Here is a 15,256-nt window from a genome sequence, read left to right as displayed (position 1 = left end):
TATCTCATAGCAGGCTTTGACACATATGATTTTGAAACATCAGAAACTTCAAAATGGTTGCAAATCGTAGAAAACTAGCGGAATCCGCTGGAGTATACATTGTTATCATTCTCTTTGCACTTGCTGTTATCACCATGATAATAAAACTGTGTTTGTTTCGATATTTTTTGCAGTAAGTTTAAATACGATTCAAATGTTGATAAAACTAAATAAATAAACTGATAAATTGCTATTTTAGACGGGCACAACGAAGATATGAATACGAACATCCAAGGAAACAAGAGTTTAAAATAAAATAGTTATTTGTACATTCAGATGCATAGTTCTATGTGTTATAGTGTGAAAACTACACTAACTTAATTTAATATAATAAAAACGTATAATTAATTATAGCATCCGTTGCAGTTGGTGGCAGTGGAATGGCCGGAAACGGATATTTATGGTGATCTAGGGTCGGTTTTAGTTATTTTTACACTTGTGCTGATTCCGGTGGCATCAGTGATATAATTCGATTAACCTAGTAAGTTTTCCACTAGTCACCCGATTTAGCGTACGTGCTCTATGCCGTCGACGATCTAAACAAATTCGCGATAGTATTGAATGAAAATGTGGTTCGAAGAGGCCGAGGAGCTGTTCAAAGGCTATTTACCATACTACCTTTTAGTATTTCTGCCCATTTTCATAATTGTATCACCTGCAAACCCAGTGGCCGCATCACATGAGTTCCCTGTGTGCCGAATGCAACACTACGACCTACATGGAGTCGCTCACGGTAAATATAACAAATAAACTCGTATAATATGCGATAATCTAATAACTTCATTTATATAGGATGTAGAAGTGCAATGATTAACTTGGAAATCCGATCCATAAATAGCTGGTCCACGTCGCGACATTGCGTTGCTGTGAGATTGCAAGAGCTCACCGTTGATCACTTCCGAAATATCCGCAGTAAAGCCGGTGCTTTGCTGGTTATCCTCCCGGATGACATGGCTTTACTGTCTGGTGAAGAACAGCAACACTTGCTACTGCTAGAGAATGCAATGCTTGCACAGGAAATAACAATTCCAGTGTATTTTGCCACATCAACTCCTGAACTGGATGGTATTGTTAATGAAGTGGCTGTGAGTTCAGTGGCTGATGATAGGAGCAAGTCAGCCTCAGAGGTGATGCTTTCATCAGTAGCTGCTACTGGGTATCAAATTGTAATCAATCCAAAGACTCCAAGTGTAAGGAGTGATGTAAAGATTGCGACTGTCCAGGGTAACCTGGTTGGATATGGTGTAGATGGAAAAGTACCCACTATTGCTGTTGTTGCTTATTATGACAGTTTTGGAATGGCACCAGATCTTGCCTATGGAGCTGACTCCAATGCTTCTGGAGTTGCCATTTTGTTGGAACTGATGCGGCTATTTGCATTGTTGTACAATGATTCGAAAACACATGGAATGTATAATATTGTGTTTCTGTTGTCTGGCGGTGGTAAACTTAACTTCCAAGGGAGCAAGAAGTGGCTTGAGGATCAATTGGACTCCTTGGATGGATCTATTATACAAGCAAGTTAATATACAATCAATTTTTTTGTTATTGTAGATTTAATTTTATAGGAAGCTTCCTACGTGATGTGTCTGGACGCGATGGCATCCAGTGATTCGTTGTACATGCACGTATCAAAACCCCCCAAAGAAGGCTCCTCGGCGTCCACACTCTTCAAAAATCTAAAAGCTTCGGCCGAACATTCTAAATACGATAAGCCAATTGAAGGTGTCCACAAGAAAATCAATCTGGCTGATGATCTCCTCGCTTGGGAGCATGAAAGATACAGTATTCGTCGCCTTCCGGCATTCACGTTATCCACACTCAAATCCCACAAAGATATGAAACGCGGTACGATATTGGACACACGTCGCAACTTCAATATGGATCAACTTGTTCAGAATGCGCAGATTCTTGCTGATGCGCTGTCTAGAAGCATTTATAATGTTACTGGATCAGTCTTTGGTGAATCACTGGTGTGTAAATCAAAAAATATTTACATTTTTGGAGGATAATTTTTGAAATGTGCTTTTAGAAGGTTGAAAGGACTTCATTGGAAGCATGGATGAATCATTTAAGTTCACAGCCACGTTCCGCGCAATTACTGAGCAATAAGGATAATTCCTTGGTGGCTTTGTTCAAAGACACATTTTCGAAATACCTGCGTGATGTGAAGATTACCTACGCGGTGCCAGATAAACGTGATCCCGACTTTGTATTTTATGATGTAACCAAGGGCACGATGAACATCTACAGGTAATTTAAATTTACATTTAAACAATTGTTTTTTCTACTACTTTTGTTGACTTTCAGTGTAAAACCAGCATTCTTCGATCTCATCCTCACCATCGGCATCGTCGGCTACCTGGTGGCAATATACTTCGCCATTCAGCACTTCCCCGTCGTCTATACGATGGCATGCAGCGCCACCAAAAAACAAAAGGTTAATTAGTCCCTAGCGTAAATGCTCTAGTTGCCAAAATGTACAGAAACGTGTACGTAGCTGTAGTTGAATAAGTTTGTACCTTCAACTACTGATTGCAAGTGTTTGATTCTTGTTTTTTTTTATTTCGCCTACAAATTTACTATAAAAATATATCTAACAATATTTATACTGTAAAAACACTAACACTTTAAAAATGAATTAAAAGCAGTCAGTTGAAGAATAAAAATAACTTGTTAAAGCGTTAACTTTGATAATAATTCCCGTTGCATCTATCACAATGCTTGATTGCTCTCGTTGAAGTCGCGCCATTGAGGTCCGCGTCGGTTTCAAGTTTTATCATCGCTTGCACCACCCACTTACTGCAAAACGTTGTGAGTTCTACGAGTAACCCTGCCATGGACATGCTGCTGATGATAATAATCTTCTCCATAGATTTTATGATAAAATCAATTGTAGGCATTGATTCCTTCGTTTTTTCATCAACAGCGCCTTTATAGAATTGTATTATAATATCCATCACACGCAGTGGCAACTGAACCGCAGGGTAAAGACTACTTAGCGAACAAAATAATTTGTTGCTATTATGGCCGATGCTATTCAGAAACTTCCCCATGATCATCAATAATTGTCGTTGAATATAAGGGCTGAAGACGTTAATTAATTCGTTCAGTTTTTCCATCGTCGTGTTTTTCTCTAACATAAGTTTCATAAACGGAGATGCGGTTCTGTACGTATCGAGAATCCTCTCGATTGTGAGGAAGTTCGTCTTGCTGACTTTGACTGGTGAGCCGGGCTGACGCACTGCGCTTGAATCACCCGAGATGGATGTAATCAAATCGCTTCGTTGTAGTTTGGACATGTTGCCAAACTCGGATACGTTCATTTCGACCCCGTTGAAAACAATCTTTTGGTTTTCAACCGAATACCGCACCCCATTACGACTCATCATGCGTGTATCACGCGTTAAGACACCGACGACTTCCTGGATATTATCGATGTTGCGCATGTACCTTATAACTTCGGCGTTTGCGGCTGATGTACTACCGACCTGGTCAGCTGTAGAGTTAATCAGTCGTAGAACAGTTTTGCGCTGACGATTGCTCGATAAGGAATCGAGGATTTCATTAATCGACGTCGCCTGTGCATTGCGGACAATTGTACCAGCAAATTGCGTATTGTACACGGCATGTCCGAAGAATAACACTGATGATGAAAGTTGCACCAATGCTAGGGCATTGGGACGGCCATCTTCCGACCATTGAATGATGACATCGTACGCGGAGTTTGTAAGTGCCGCGCCGCCAGCGGTTAAATTCGCTATGGTAATGCCATTCATTACGGCACGAGCGCCCATGCCAATATTAACTCCAGAACGCGCCGCGTACGATAAAGCAAAACTTGCTCCAGCTGTAGTGAAACCTAAAGAACCAGCGAGAATGTTCAAATATGCGCCGCGTGCTTCTGCTGAACTCAAACTCATCGATTCGCCATGTTTTACCCGATCAGCCAGAATCATTCCGCTGCGTACAATACTATAGATGCCCACGCCGACACCAGCACCCATGGCAACAAAGGGTAGCACAGGTAATGCTATAAATGATGTAGCGACCCCAACGACGCCCACTACACCACCGGCAATACCAACACCAATGTCGAAACCTTTCAAGACGGCTACGCCAATACCGCATGCAGGAGACATGCAGACTTCTAGTTGCACATGTCCGCGATAATCGCACGTGTATTTTCCGTTCTTTGGAGCGATCAGCATTACCTTGGGATACTTGTTGTCCTCGAGGAAGTGCTCCCAGGTTTCGTATGTGCGTCCGATATGATCAATGTACTTTCGGCAAGCCGAGTTACTTGCTGGACAATTAAAGCATTTGCGAATTCCAAAAAGTGGTAGCGCATTGAAATCCAACGCTGGTTGGTACGTGACATCTTTCTCCATCTTTTTGTGCTTTTCATCGGGTAAAGGCATTATGCACACGCGCATAAAACTAATATAGAGCATTTTATCATTTTCCCCAAGTTCTAAAATGACAATCAATCATTCATTTATAATACGCATTTTGCATTTTCATAAAAATGTTCTAAACTTACTTGCAGCTTCTGATAGTATCTTTTTATATGCTGTATTTATCTGTTTGTCTTGATTTTTGTCATAGCCCTTCTCATCATTAGGTGGTCCAAAATAAGCAAAACCTATTTTCGATTTTAGTTCCTTGTCTTCACCACGTTCAAGTTGGAAGCAGTCGAAATCACGGTCCCCAAGCTGATCACACATTACTTGCTGATAAGCAGCTGGCCTGTTTGAGAGAAATTAAGAGTATAATATATCATTTCTAATGTTTTTTTGTATTACCCTGCATCACTTTCAATCTCATCATTTAACTCACTCTCCAACATAAGGAATTTGTGCGAAGCTTTGTAGGCCTTCTCAATTTCGGAAACGCTTGAATCATCTTCCAATACTGAATGCAATACAAGAGTGTTGCCGATTGGCAGAAACATAAACAAGGCACTTTTTTGCGCTTTCAAAATCTGTTCAATCTTTTTCAAACCAAACGCTCTCTGCAGTGCTCGAATCAAATGTTCATTGTGCGCATTGTTAGTAATATCCCAGGGCAAAAAAATCACTTGCTCTTTGTGCAAAAGATGTCTCACTCTCGGCAAAGTCGATTGAAATTTTGATTCGCTTTTGTAAAAGTACAACAATAACATTTTACGCTGAAAATTTTCATTTTAATTTTTACATAATAGTTTTAATGATATAAACCTACCGGAACTTGCAAACATAGTTCGGCAATATCGTGCAAAGAACGGCGCACAATATATTTAGTAAACAACTTGTTACTCTTCGTAAGATATGTATCAATTGCGTCAATTTCATAAAAATCTACGAAAAAATAAATGTAAAAGTATTCATAAAAATAGTTATTGGAAATATTCATTACCAGTGATTTTATTAATTTCCTGAAAATCACTAAAAATGTAATCCAGAGATTCAATCAAATATGAAATCTCAGTGTACTCGTCGGAGCTGGTTATTTTCGTGAATATTCTAGGAGTCGAACAAATACTGCGTTCATCCGGCATGAAAAAAAACACGCCGCCCTCCTGGCTGGAAACAGTTTTCTCCAGTACGTCTTGTTCAAAGTATCGTTGACATGCGAATTTTAAGGCCTTGTGATAGCGCACATCAGATATATTCCAGAATACTGGTATCATAAGTGGATTGTACTTGTTTAGCACTCCAGATTCAAGAAAAAAGTTAAATTGTTTCGTTAAGGCACTTCCTTCTTTGTACATGTAGACCATCAATATTTTCCTCTGTTTACATCAAAAACAAAATGCTTGTATTCATACCATACAATATTACTAGTAATTCATTTGTTTTCCGCCATTTAAAAACATTAACATCAAAATATTGTTAAGCTAACACTTACTAAATGTGGTAGAGGTTGATTCATTGTAATATCCAAGACATCTTTCAAAGAAACATATGGGTAATCATTTTTATCCAACCAAGCAAAAGTATCCAAGTACACTTTTGCACATTGCTCAATAGTTTCATCTTAAATTTATGTTTTTATTAGCCCTTCTAGTATTAGATATGTTGAACAACTTACCATTTTCTTTCAAAAGTTGTTCTTGAAAAGCTGTATTAAGCTTATATAACTCATATAATATGACTTCCTGATCTGTGTTAAGTACATCAATGGTTGATACATGCTCAACTTTGTCGAGTGACCTCACTCCAATTGTCATCAACTTGTTAGCCATATTATCAGGTGTATCTTTAAAATACTTTGTGAACTCTTGTTCCATATGTTGTGCATTTGATATGTGGATGACAAAATCCAGATTGAACAAGCTGTTGATGTCATTATTAAGTAATACTTTTACAAAATTGTTATTGCTTGAGGCTGGGTCATGAAAATAAATCAACAGCAGCTTGTCCTACAAAATTGATTTGTTAAATAGGAAACATAAAATCACTTTAGATATACTTACTTTATATAATGCTTCCGCTATTGATTCAGTAAATGAGTCAATAACTTTGATGCCTGCATCACTTATTGAACTCAGCTTACTCTGCAGAGTAACTTGATTCATGGTGATTTATTGATCAAACTTTTTGCAATTAATTCGATAAAACACACCTGCTACAGCTGGCGTCTCATCTAGAAATAACGGAATCGATTAAGAGTTTATGCCACACACGAATGCTCTTGTGCTGGCAGATAAGCGTTTCTAAATAAGGTGATTCCCCAACTTCTTAATCTTCATGACCTTCAATAACCTTGTGGTTCACACAATTGCCACATAATTTTATCTTGATTAAAATTTAGGTATCTTACCTTGATAAGCATAACTTGTTAATTTTGTAATTACGTAAGTTTTAAAATGATTAATTTTAGGTTGATATTTATATTGCAAATAATAACAGTAATTGTAACAGCTGTGATGTTGTAAGGTATAATAAGCAAACTAAACACAAATAAATAAAGACTAGCACATTTTAGGGCGGTGCACAAACGGAAGTGAACTTGTTATCGCGTTATCATGGGGAAATTGCACAAACCGAATGTGTGGAGCAAATTTGCGCGACAACCAGCCGCTGATAACAAAAACAAACCATAGATGTCAAAAGTCAAACGATGATGGTATTGACAGAAGACAGTTTTCTAATTTAAATTTAAAATAATCTGAATGATACAAGTACTTTATAAAAATGATTAAATAAGCAATGTATTTTTTTATAATATTACTAAATACTAATTGAAACTGAATTACGCCATTAAAAATTAATTCTGTAACTGTTTAAAGTTACATTAGTACAATTAGAAATCGACAGATGTCGCCAGCTGTATCAAAATGGTACAATTAGTAATAATTTTCAAACATTAGGTCAGAACTCAGCGCCAGTGGTATTAAATTATACCTTCTTTCGAATAGTTTAGTATTAAACCAGTTTTCAATAATATGTTTTTGCTTGTCATAACAAACGTTCACATAACTTGGCTATCCATTAGTTAGATACGCCTCGATTCACTGCAACAAAACTACTAAAACCTCAAGCAATGACAAAACAAGAAAATCCATCGTTTCCTTGCCTTTTTCCAAAAATGCTTCGCCCAATGGTCGGCCAGTACGGACCAAACAAGAATTCCCAAGAAAGAATAAAGAACAAAACGAATTAGTGAAATATGTGCAACGGTTTCGTGAGCACAGACAGGCACTTGAATAAAAACCCACAAATAAAGAAATATTCGTATGTACAAGGAAATATTGTTTGAGTATACAGTGTGAGTACAAAAATAGTTAAAAAAAACAATAACATGATTGCATAAGGCGCATACAATTACAATAAATTTAAAAATTACAATTATATAGTGCATATGTCACGTTTTAGATTTTCTGCAATATATAAAACTTGAAATAATGTGCTCCGAAATATTATTATGCGTGTTTTATTGCAATTTCTTTTCGGCGTAGTAATGAACTCCAGGTAATTCATATACCACGCAAGCATAAATTATTTATGAATAATTTATAAGCAAGAAATTCAATATTAATTTATTATACTCCATTACACTCGCGGCGCTCTTTAGCTATTATCGTAACGTATAGCTATTGCGAGGGACGAAAGCAACGAAAGTAAAAACGATGTGTACAACATTAGAGCGAAGCAAACATTCTCCAAAAAAGCAGCGACCAGAGGGTACGCAGGGCGTAATTTATAGCCTACTTAAAAAAGCTTCAGTTTTGCCCAGTCGCATTCGATCGCTAGTTAAAAATCGCCCGAATCTGTATTTTAATTGATGGCGCATTAAACGCTTCCAAACCCAAACATGACGTGCGTGAAATGTCTTAGTTAAAAATGAGTTATGTTTATGCATAATAATTATCACAATTTAAATAATAAATAATAAAAACAAAGGTTTATAGTGTTGTAAAATCACTTTTATTAAAAACTTCATTTCTCGCCGTTTCTTTGCGACAAAAACATTTTTTAAGTAAAATTTAATTAAATCTTACGCGTCTGGTTGATATAAACAGATTAAAAATACCTGTTGTTCGCCCAATCGACAAAAACTTGTTCAAAAAAAGTGTCGCGACGCCTACATAATAATAATTCATCATAACATCATGTCACTTGAGTTTTTCATCGCAATTTCTATTGAGATATGATCTTATTACCAAAGGTATGCATTTGCAATATGAAGATTAAATAAAAAACAACTCTAATTCAATTCACTTCTTGAGTTGTTTATTATAATTGAGTCTCGCGCAATTTATTTTGTTTTTTTTTTCTGGCTTATTGTTGAACATGATTTTCATTAAGTAGAATACGTCGACAGCGTAATTATCTTTCGCAGGTCTAGCAATAATAAATTATGTGCGAAGTGCGAGTGATCGAGTGTCTTGCGCATTCGATTTCAATTTTTTGAATCATACATAATTATATTCTCACCTGCAGCGCGTGATAATGTTCTCGAAACATGAAAGATCAATTTGTGATCAAATAAAACCAATGTTTTGACGCACAACGCGTTATTAATAAAAACTTTGATAAATTACTTTCAGTTTAGTGCAAATAACTGCTGCAGGTTTGTTATTTCAATGAAAAATAAATATGTTTGTTAATTAATTCAATTAATCAATTATTTTTAGATAAAATAACAATTTTGTTCAAAAATAGCGCTTAAACTGTGTAATTTGGTAGGTAATTGTTTTATTTGGTAATAGTACTCCTCTAGATAGATATTTGTTGAAGTTAAATAGTTGAAATATGCATATTCGCATTTGACGGTGTCGAAAACGCATAAAAACGTCCGCAAAACACAAAAAATATCACCGACTATCGAAAAACCACCCAGCGGTGTTAACGAACACCGCGGCTGAATAATCGCCTGCCAAAACCTACAACTGCATGCGCTCTATGCATTTAAAAATACAGTGCGTTCGAAATTACGGTGTGCCAGCCCTAAAGGGTGTTTGTGTTCAGCTGTCCTTCAAAGCGACACCTTTTGTTGGTTTTAGCTGCGCTTTCGAACGGCATGCAGTCGCAATGAGTGCGTTTTCGATTGTCGGAAAACGGTTTAATAATAATTAAAGCCGCAGTAGGGCGGCGCAAAAATCGTCGCTCCAGCAATTGCGCTGCAACTATCTATTGTCCGGCCGGGACGATTTATCGCGCGATAAATCGTGCGAAACAAAACGAGTCGATCGGACCTGCGGTCGCGATCGGCGCGCCACCTATACATATTTATGCCTTTGCGCCCCAACTGCCAACAATACTATTCGATCATCCACCCTCGCACATACACACACAATCCACAATTAAGTTGGCGATGCATTTAATTACCCACTACCGAATAATTCATCTTTTATTAACTTTAATATTCACACCGTAAATAAAACTATACTTAAAGTACGCACAAACATTTTTAAAAATATAGGCAACTGGTACCAACTGGTAAAGTAAAAGATAGAAAAACGGGGCCAAATGTGCTAAAAAGTGACATTTTGCAATTTTTGACGATTTTCTTCAATCGCGAATATCTCGTAAACTAAATGAGATAATTAAGATCTGATCGCAGGGTTTTAATCTGCGGACTATTTTCTATAAGATAGACTAGTTAAAACGGAAATCTGAGAGATGAAATATTAATCCTTAAGAAAAAATTGCCAAGGGGGGGTGCTTGATACTTTTTTTCGACGATTTTTGATAATTAATATCTCTTAAACTAAACGCGATAGCTACCAACGAATTGTTGATTATGAAAGATTAGAAAATTCTCTATCAGATAAAAATATAAAATAATTATATTTCCTACAGTAAAAGGCCGAAAAACGCGACTAAAAGTGCTAAAAAGTGACATTTTTCAATTTTTGCCCATTTTATTCAATCGCGAATATCTCGTAAACTAAAAGAGATAATTAAGATTCGATCGCAGCGTTTTAATCTACGGACTATTTTCTATAAGATAGACTAGTTAAAACGGAAATCTGAGAGATGAAATTTTCATCCTTAAGAAAAAATTGCCAAGGGGGGGTGCTTGATACTTTTTTTCGACGATTTTTGATAATTAATATCTCTTAAACTAAACGCGATAGCTACCAACGAATTGTTGATTATGAAAGATTGGAAAATTCTCAATCAAATAAAAATATAAAACAATTATATTTCCCACAGTAAAAGGTCAAAAAACGCGACTGAAAGTGCTAAAAAGTGACATTTTGCAATTTTTGACGATTTTCTTCAATCGCGAATATCTCGTAAACTAAAAGAGATAATTAAGATCTGATCGCGGGTTTTAATCTGCGGACTATTTTCTATAAGATAGGCTAGTTAAAACGGAAATCTGAGAGATGAAATTTTCATCCTTAAGAAAAATTGCCAAGGGGGTGCTTGATACTTTTTTCGACGATTTTTGATAATTAATATCTCTTAAACTAAACGCGATAGCTACCAACGAATTGTTGATTATGAAAGATTGGAAAATTCTCAATCAAATAAAAATATAAAACAATTATATTTCCCACAGTAAAAGGTCAAAAAACGCGACTGAAAGTGCTAAAAAGTGACATTTTGCAATTTTTGACGATTTTCTTCAATCGCGAATATCTCGTAAACTAAAAGAGATAATTAAGATCTGATCGCGGGGTTTTAATCTGCGGACTATTTTCTATAAGATAGGCTAGTTAAAACGGAAATCTGAGAGATGAAATTTTCATCCTTAAGAAAAAATTGCCAAGGGGGGTGCTTGATACTTTTTTCGACGATTTTTGATAATTAATATCTCTTAAACTAAACGCGATAGCTACCAACGAATTGTTGATTATGAAAGATTGGAAAATTCTCTATCAGATAAAAATATAAAATAATTATATTTCCTACAGTAAAAGGTCGAAAAACGCGACTGAAAGTGCTAAAAAGTGACATTTTTCAATTTTTGCCCATTTTCTTCAATCGCGAATATCTCGTAAACTAAAAGAGATAATTAAGATCCGATCGCAGCGTTTTAATCTACGGACCATTTTCTATCAGATAGGATAGTTAAAACGGAAATCTGAGAGATGAAATTTTCATTCTTAAGAAAAAATTGCCAAGGGGGGGTGCTTGATACTTTTTTCCCACGATTTTTATAAATTCATATCACTTAAACTAAAAGAGATAGCTTCCAACGGATTATTGATTATGAAAGATTGGAAAATTCTCTATCAGATAAAAATATAAAATAATTATATTTCCTACAGTTAAAGGTAAAAAAATACGACTTAAAATGCTAAAAATTGACATTTTTAAATTTTTGGTAAATTTGGCAACTTGGTGCAGGTAACTGTCAATTTTGCAAGAAAAACAAATCTTTTAGCTTTCTTGCAAAAAATTCGAGTAAATATCGAACATGAACACGCCGGAGTGTAAGGAAAGTGCGGAGCAACTGTCGTTAAAGTTTCGGAAGGATCGAAGACGACATGTTTATAGTTCTCCGCAGCGCCGCAGACCAAACAATGCTCCACATCAACACCGCAGCGCCATCAACATCAACATAAACCTGCGAATAAAAAAACAAAGCGACTTTGGAACTCTTCGGCGCACAACTATATTGCGTCTTTCGCAATTCGGCGAAAGTTAAAAGTGTCGATGGTGATGCGGCGGTGTGGGAGATTCGAAATTTGTTTGTCATTGTGCGGCGGCTAAGAATAACCAAGACAAACAACCCGCAAGCCAAAGGCGTCGTTTGTTTTCCTTCGCCGAGTTTGATTTTATTATTGCCGGCACTATTTTCGAGTCCATTAAGCAAGTCATTTGCTAACAAGCGTATAGCGGCGCAATTTGTGAATTTTGCAAATTTTCTGTTATTGTGGAAAGGTGTTGTACGCAAAGCGCGCTAAACGGACCATCGTCGCCATAAAAATTTAATTACTTTTTTAACACTCCCTAAAAACAACGAGCGGGGACGGCGCGGCGGCGGGCGCAACCGACAACAACAAGCAAACTAATGCCAAACAGCCGTAAAATGTTCGCGTTTCGTTCCACACGCGCTTGTTTTATTCATTTATTGCGGGTTGCTATATCGGCGTTGATTTTGGCAGAAAACCCGCTACTTTCATGGGCTGTGAATTCAGATTTCCTTATTTTAGATTTTTTGAGACATCAAACCATAAACTATTAAAATTGATGATTTATATGTAGGCAACCAAATTTACTGCATCATATTATAAGGTTATAAATACAGAGGACGTTATTTACTATTTATATATTTTAACCAACAATCACTGTTTTAATTAGTCTCAAATAAAAAAATCTTGATTCGCTTGATGAACATGCAAACAGTAATTATATTAATATTCATTTTCAACGTCGCTATCAAACAGCAATCGTATTAAAAGTGAATTGAAATTCAAATGAAAGTTTAAATTTCGTTATGCCTAACATAAAATGCAATTAAATTTAGTTATTATTGGTTATTACTAACATAACCAACTATATTAACTAATAAATTAAATCTTCTCTCAACCAGCTAAAATTTCAACCAATATTAAATATGTTGATGCGCATCGTAACTTGATTGTTAAATCTTTTAAATTAAATTGTAATTCAAGCAGTGAAGGTTGATTTATAACTCGTAACTACCTTAATTCGCTGCGGTTGTTATAAATTTATTCGCTCCATTGAAGAATCTCTTCGTTTTATTTTCATGCGCATATCATCAATTTGATACCCCATTATTTGCAACGCCAACTGTTTCTACTGGTTTTCACTCCCGAAAGAGGCGCTGATTGTGAATGAAGCCGATATGCAGGTCAATAATGATGAAGTGCAAGAAAAAAGATGGTTGTTAACATTGTTAAAAATACACACGGCGAAATTATAGCCCTCAACGCCGAACATTATAATTCGTTTACGTATTTATCCGCGGCGAGGCGCCTGATGACGCTGACCAGCGAGCAAACGAGTTTGGATAGTGTAGACGAGGGAATAATAAGAGTTTTAATAACAGGCATTGTTATCCGCCGCGAAGAGTCGAGCAAAGATGGCCGCAGGCGACCGAAACGAATCCATAGTGTGTGCATCACAGAATCAATGCCTCGTTAAAAAAACGCGTCGAGTTTAATCAGAAGCTTGAAAATACAAAGTGAAACAATTTATCGATCAAGAGTTGGAAATATAATATATGCAACCCAATATACAAACATTTTAATAGTATAGTATAATAATGATGATTATTTGATTGAAAAATAGTGTTTTCTGAAACACTCTGTATGTTTCATGAGAACCACAGGTAGGTGAAGGAAGTGCGACGGATTTCAACGTTCGTGCGCGCCATTATAACGCGCGATCGACATCAAACGAGCACGCTGGTAAGGAGAATTTTAACAGCTTCAGAAGTAAACGCGTGTAATAGCGCATCTGTTTGGTGGCGACGGCGAAGAACGAGAAAAAAATCGCTGGAGCGACGAGCAGGGCGCTCGCAACTGCTCGAAAGGTGATAATTATGTCGGCGTTCATCGCCTTGAGCTAAACCCGACTCTGTGGACGAAGATAATAGTCGTGTGCAAACATAAATAAAAATACGGATCAAATTCACAAATATAACAATTTAGTTACAATTCATCTCGTTTTGTTTTTAGGTTATATATCACGTGTTAATTGTTTATGCATGTGCAATCTTCGCAGAAACAATTTTCTCTCGCCCCACTGACATCTTGACGCATTGCAGACAGTTAAATTATTTAAATCGTGTCAATTACGCAAAACTATAGGTTATGTCACGGTACGAGTAGAACACAACGTTGCTGGTTGGAAACCAAACATACATGTAATTACTTACAGCTAAAATTAAAAAATAATAATAATAAGCGAAATTGGTTTCGATAAGTAGTCATTATGGCACGTCGTATAATTTGTGATGCTTTTAAAATAACAAGAAATTTCCTCTCTTTGGTAAAGAGTAAAAAAGAAAGAAGAAACTTTTATCCAAATTGCTTTCGTCGATGGCATCGATATTACCGGTTTCGGGGCGTTTGAGTGTTCGGCGTTTAATTTCGCTTAATTTTTGCAAAATATCGACGCAATCATTCACCGACGAACGTCGCCTCATTACCGCGATTAAATTACTTCCACTTTGTCGGAGTTGCGAAGCTCGCAACGCACCACCACTTTAATTCTCGTCGAAATAAAAATAAACACATAAAAACCATTCGGCGAATGTTTTGTATTATAGCGCGTTTATAACCCAAGCAGGAAATAAAAGATAAATTGAGGACAAATTATATTGCACGACGTAGTCGATAGCGAGGGATGGAAATGAAGGCATTGAAGGACATGCAGATGGTTTTCATTTGGAATATTCCGATGTGTGCGCTTTAAATAAGCGCGCGCGCGCGGAGTAAGAAAGTGGAAAATTTAAATATTCGCTCGAGCATATTGGCACTCTCGGCGCTTTTATTTTATTTCCTTATTTTCACTCGAACTCGCGAACATACAGCGCGTCTGCGCCGTTCACTATTCCAATTCAATTTGAGGAGCGCCGCCACTCAATTCGTCTTTTTTACGGTTGCAGTTTCAGGCTCGGTATTAGAATTATACGCGCAGAAGGCGACACACGTAGCGGTGGTTATTTTAGCAAGTGAAATATACTCGCGCCCAGCTATGGCATTTCGGTGTTATCAGCGTGGAGCACGTTCATTTGTCGCCGCCCGTCGACGGATCAGGAAATGAGCGAGCGAGACGAGCGCGAGTCCAATTGTCGGAGGGCG

At 36.8% G+C, this 15,256-nt stretch overlaps 2 protein-coding genes and 1 long non-coding RNA gene across 5 annotated transcripts; 2 read left to right on the top strand and 1 right to left on the bottom strand.

The window, feature by feature from the left end:
- The first annotated feature begins 263 nt into the window (after positions 1–263).
- LOC135799043 (BOS complex subunit ncln) lies at positions 264–2,727 on the top strand. Of its 2 annotated transcripts, none has more exons than XM_065312053.1 (5): positions 264–772; positions 832–1,560; positions 1,612–2,012; positions 2,072–2,292; positions 2,350–2,727. In XM_065312053.1, the coding sequence occupies exons 1-5, from the start codon at positions 601–603 to the stop codon at positions 2,486–2,488; spliced, it is 1,662 nt and encodes a 553-aa protein (XP_065168125.1). In that variant the 5' UTR covers positions 264–600; the 3' UTR covers positions 2,489–2,727. The 2 variants fall into 2 exon arrangements, with proteins under 2 accessions (XP_065168125.1, XP_065168124.1); XM_065312052.1 differs by having other exon boundaries at positions 271–772; positions 832–1,556; positions 1,608–2,012.
- LOC135799040 (uncharacterized) lies at positions 2,584–7,131 on the bottom strand. 2 transcript variants are annotated; one of them, XM_065312049.1, is made up of 9 exons: positions 7,068–7,131; positions 6,497–6,666; positions 6,112–6,442; positions 5,929–6,056; positions 5,437–5,812; positions 5,263–5,378; positions 4,845–5,209; positions 4,583–4,788; positions 2,584–4,513 (listed from the first exon to the last, which is right to left on the bottom strand). In XM_065312049.1, the coding sequence occupies exons 2-9, from the start codon at positions 6,596–6,598 to the stop codon at positions 2,724–2,726; spliced, it is 3,414 nt and encodes a 1,137-aa protein (XP_065168121.1). In that variant the 5' UTR covers positions 6,599–6,666; positions 7,068–7,131; the 3' UTR covers positions 2,584–2,723. The 2 variants fall into 2 exon arrangements, with proteins under 2 accessions (XP_065168121.1, XP_065168120.1); XM_065312048.1 differs by lacking the exon at positions 7,068–7,131 and adding an exon at positions 6,844–7,021.
- Positions 6,830–7,275, top strand: LOC135799054 (uncharacterized). The gene is made up of 2 exons (XR_010549875.1): positions 6,830–6,954; positions 7,009–7,275. It is a non-coding gene; the product is annotated as an uncharacterized lncRNA (long non-coding RNA).
- The last annotated feature ends 7,981 nt before the right edge of the window (positions 7,276–15,256 follow it).

This window comes from Atheta coriaria, unplaced genomic scaffold (genome assembly GCF_025399875.1).
Source record: "Atheta coriaria isolate IRGN ID8LTWV9N9 unplaced genomic scaffold, Caltech_Dcor_3.1 hic_scaffold_9_pilon, whole genome shotgun sequence".
Taxonomy (NCBI): domain Eukaryota; kingdom Metazoa; phylum Arthropoda; class Insecta; order Coleoptera; family Staphylinidae; genus Dalotia; species Dalotia coriaria.
This window is presented reverse-complemented; position numbering and strand designations above follow the sequence as displayed.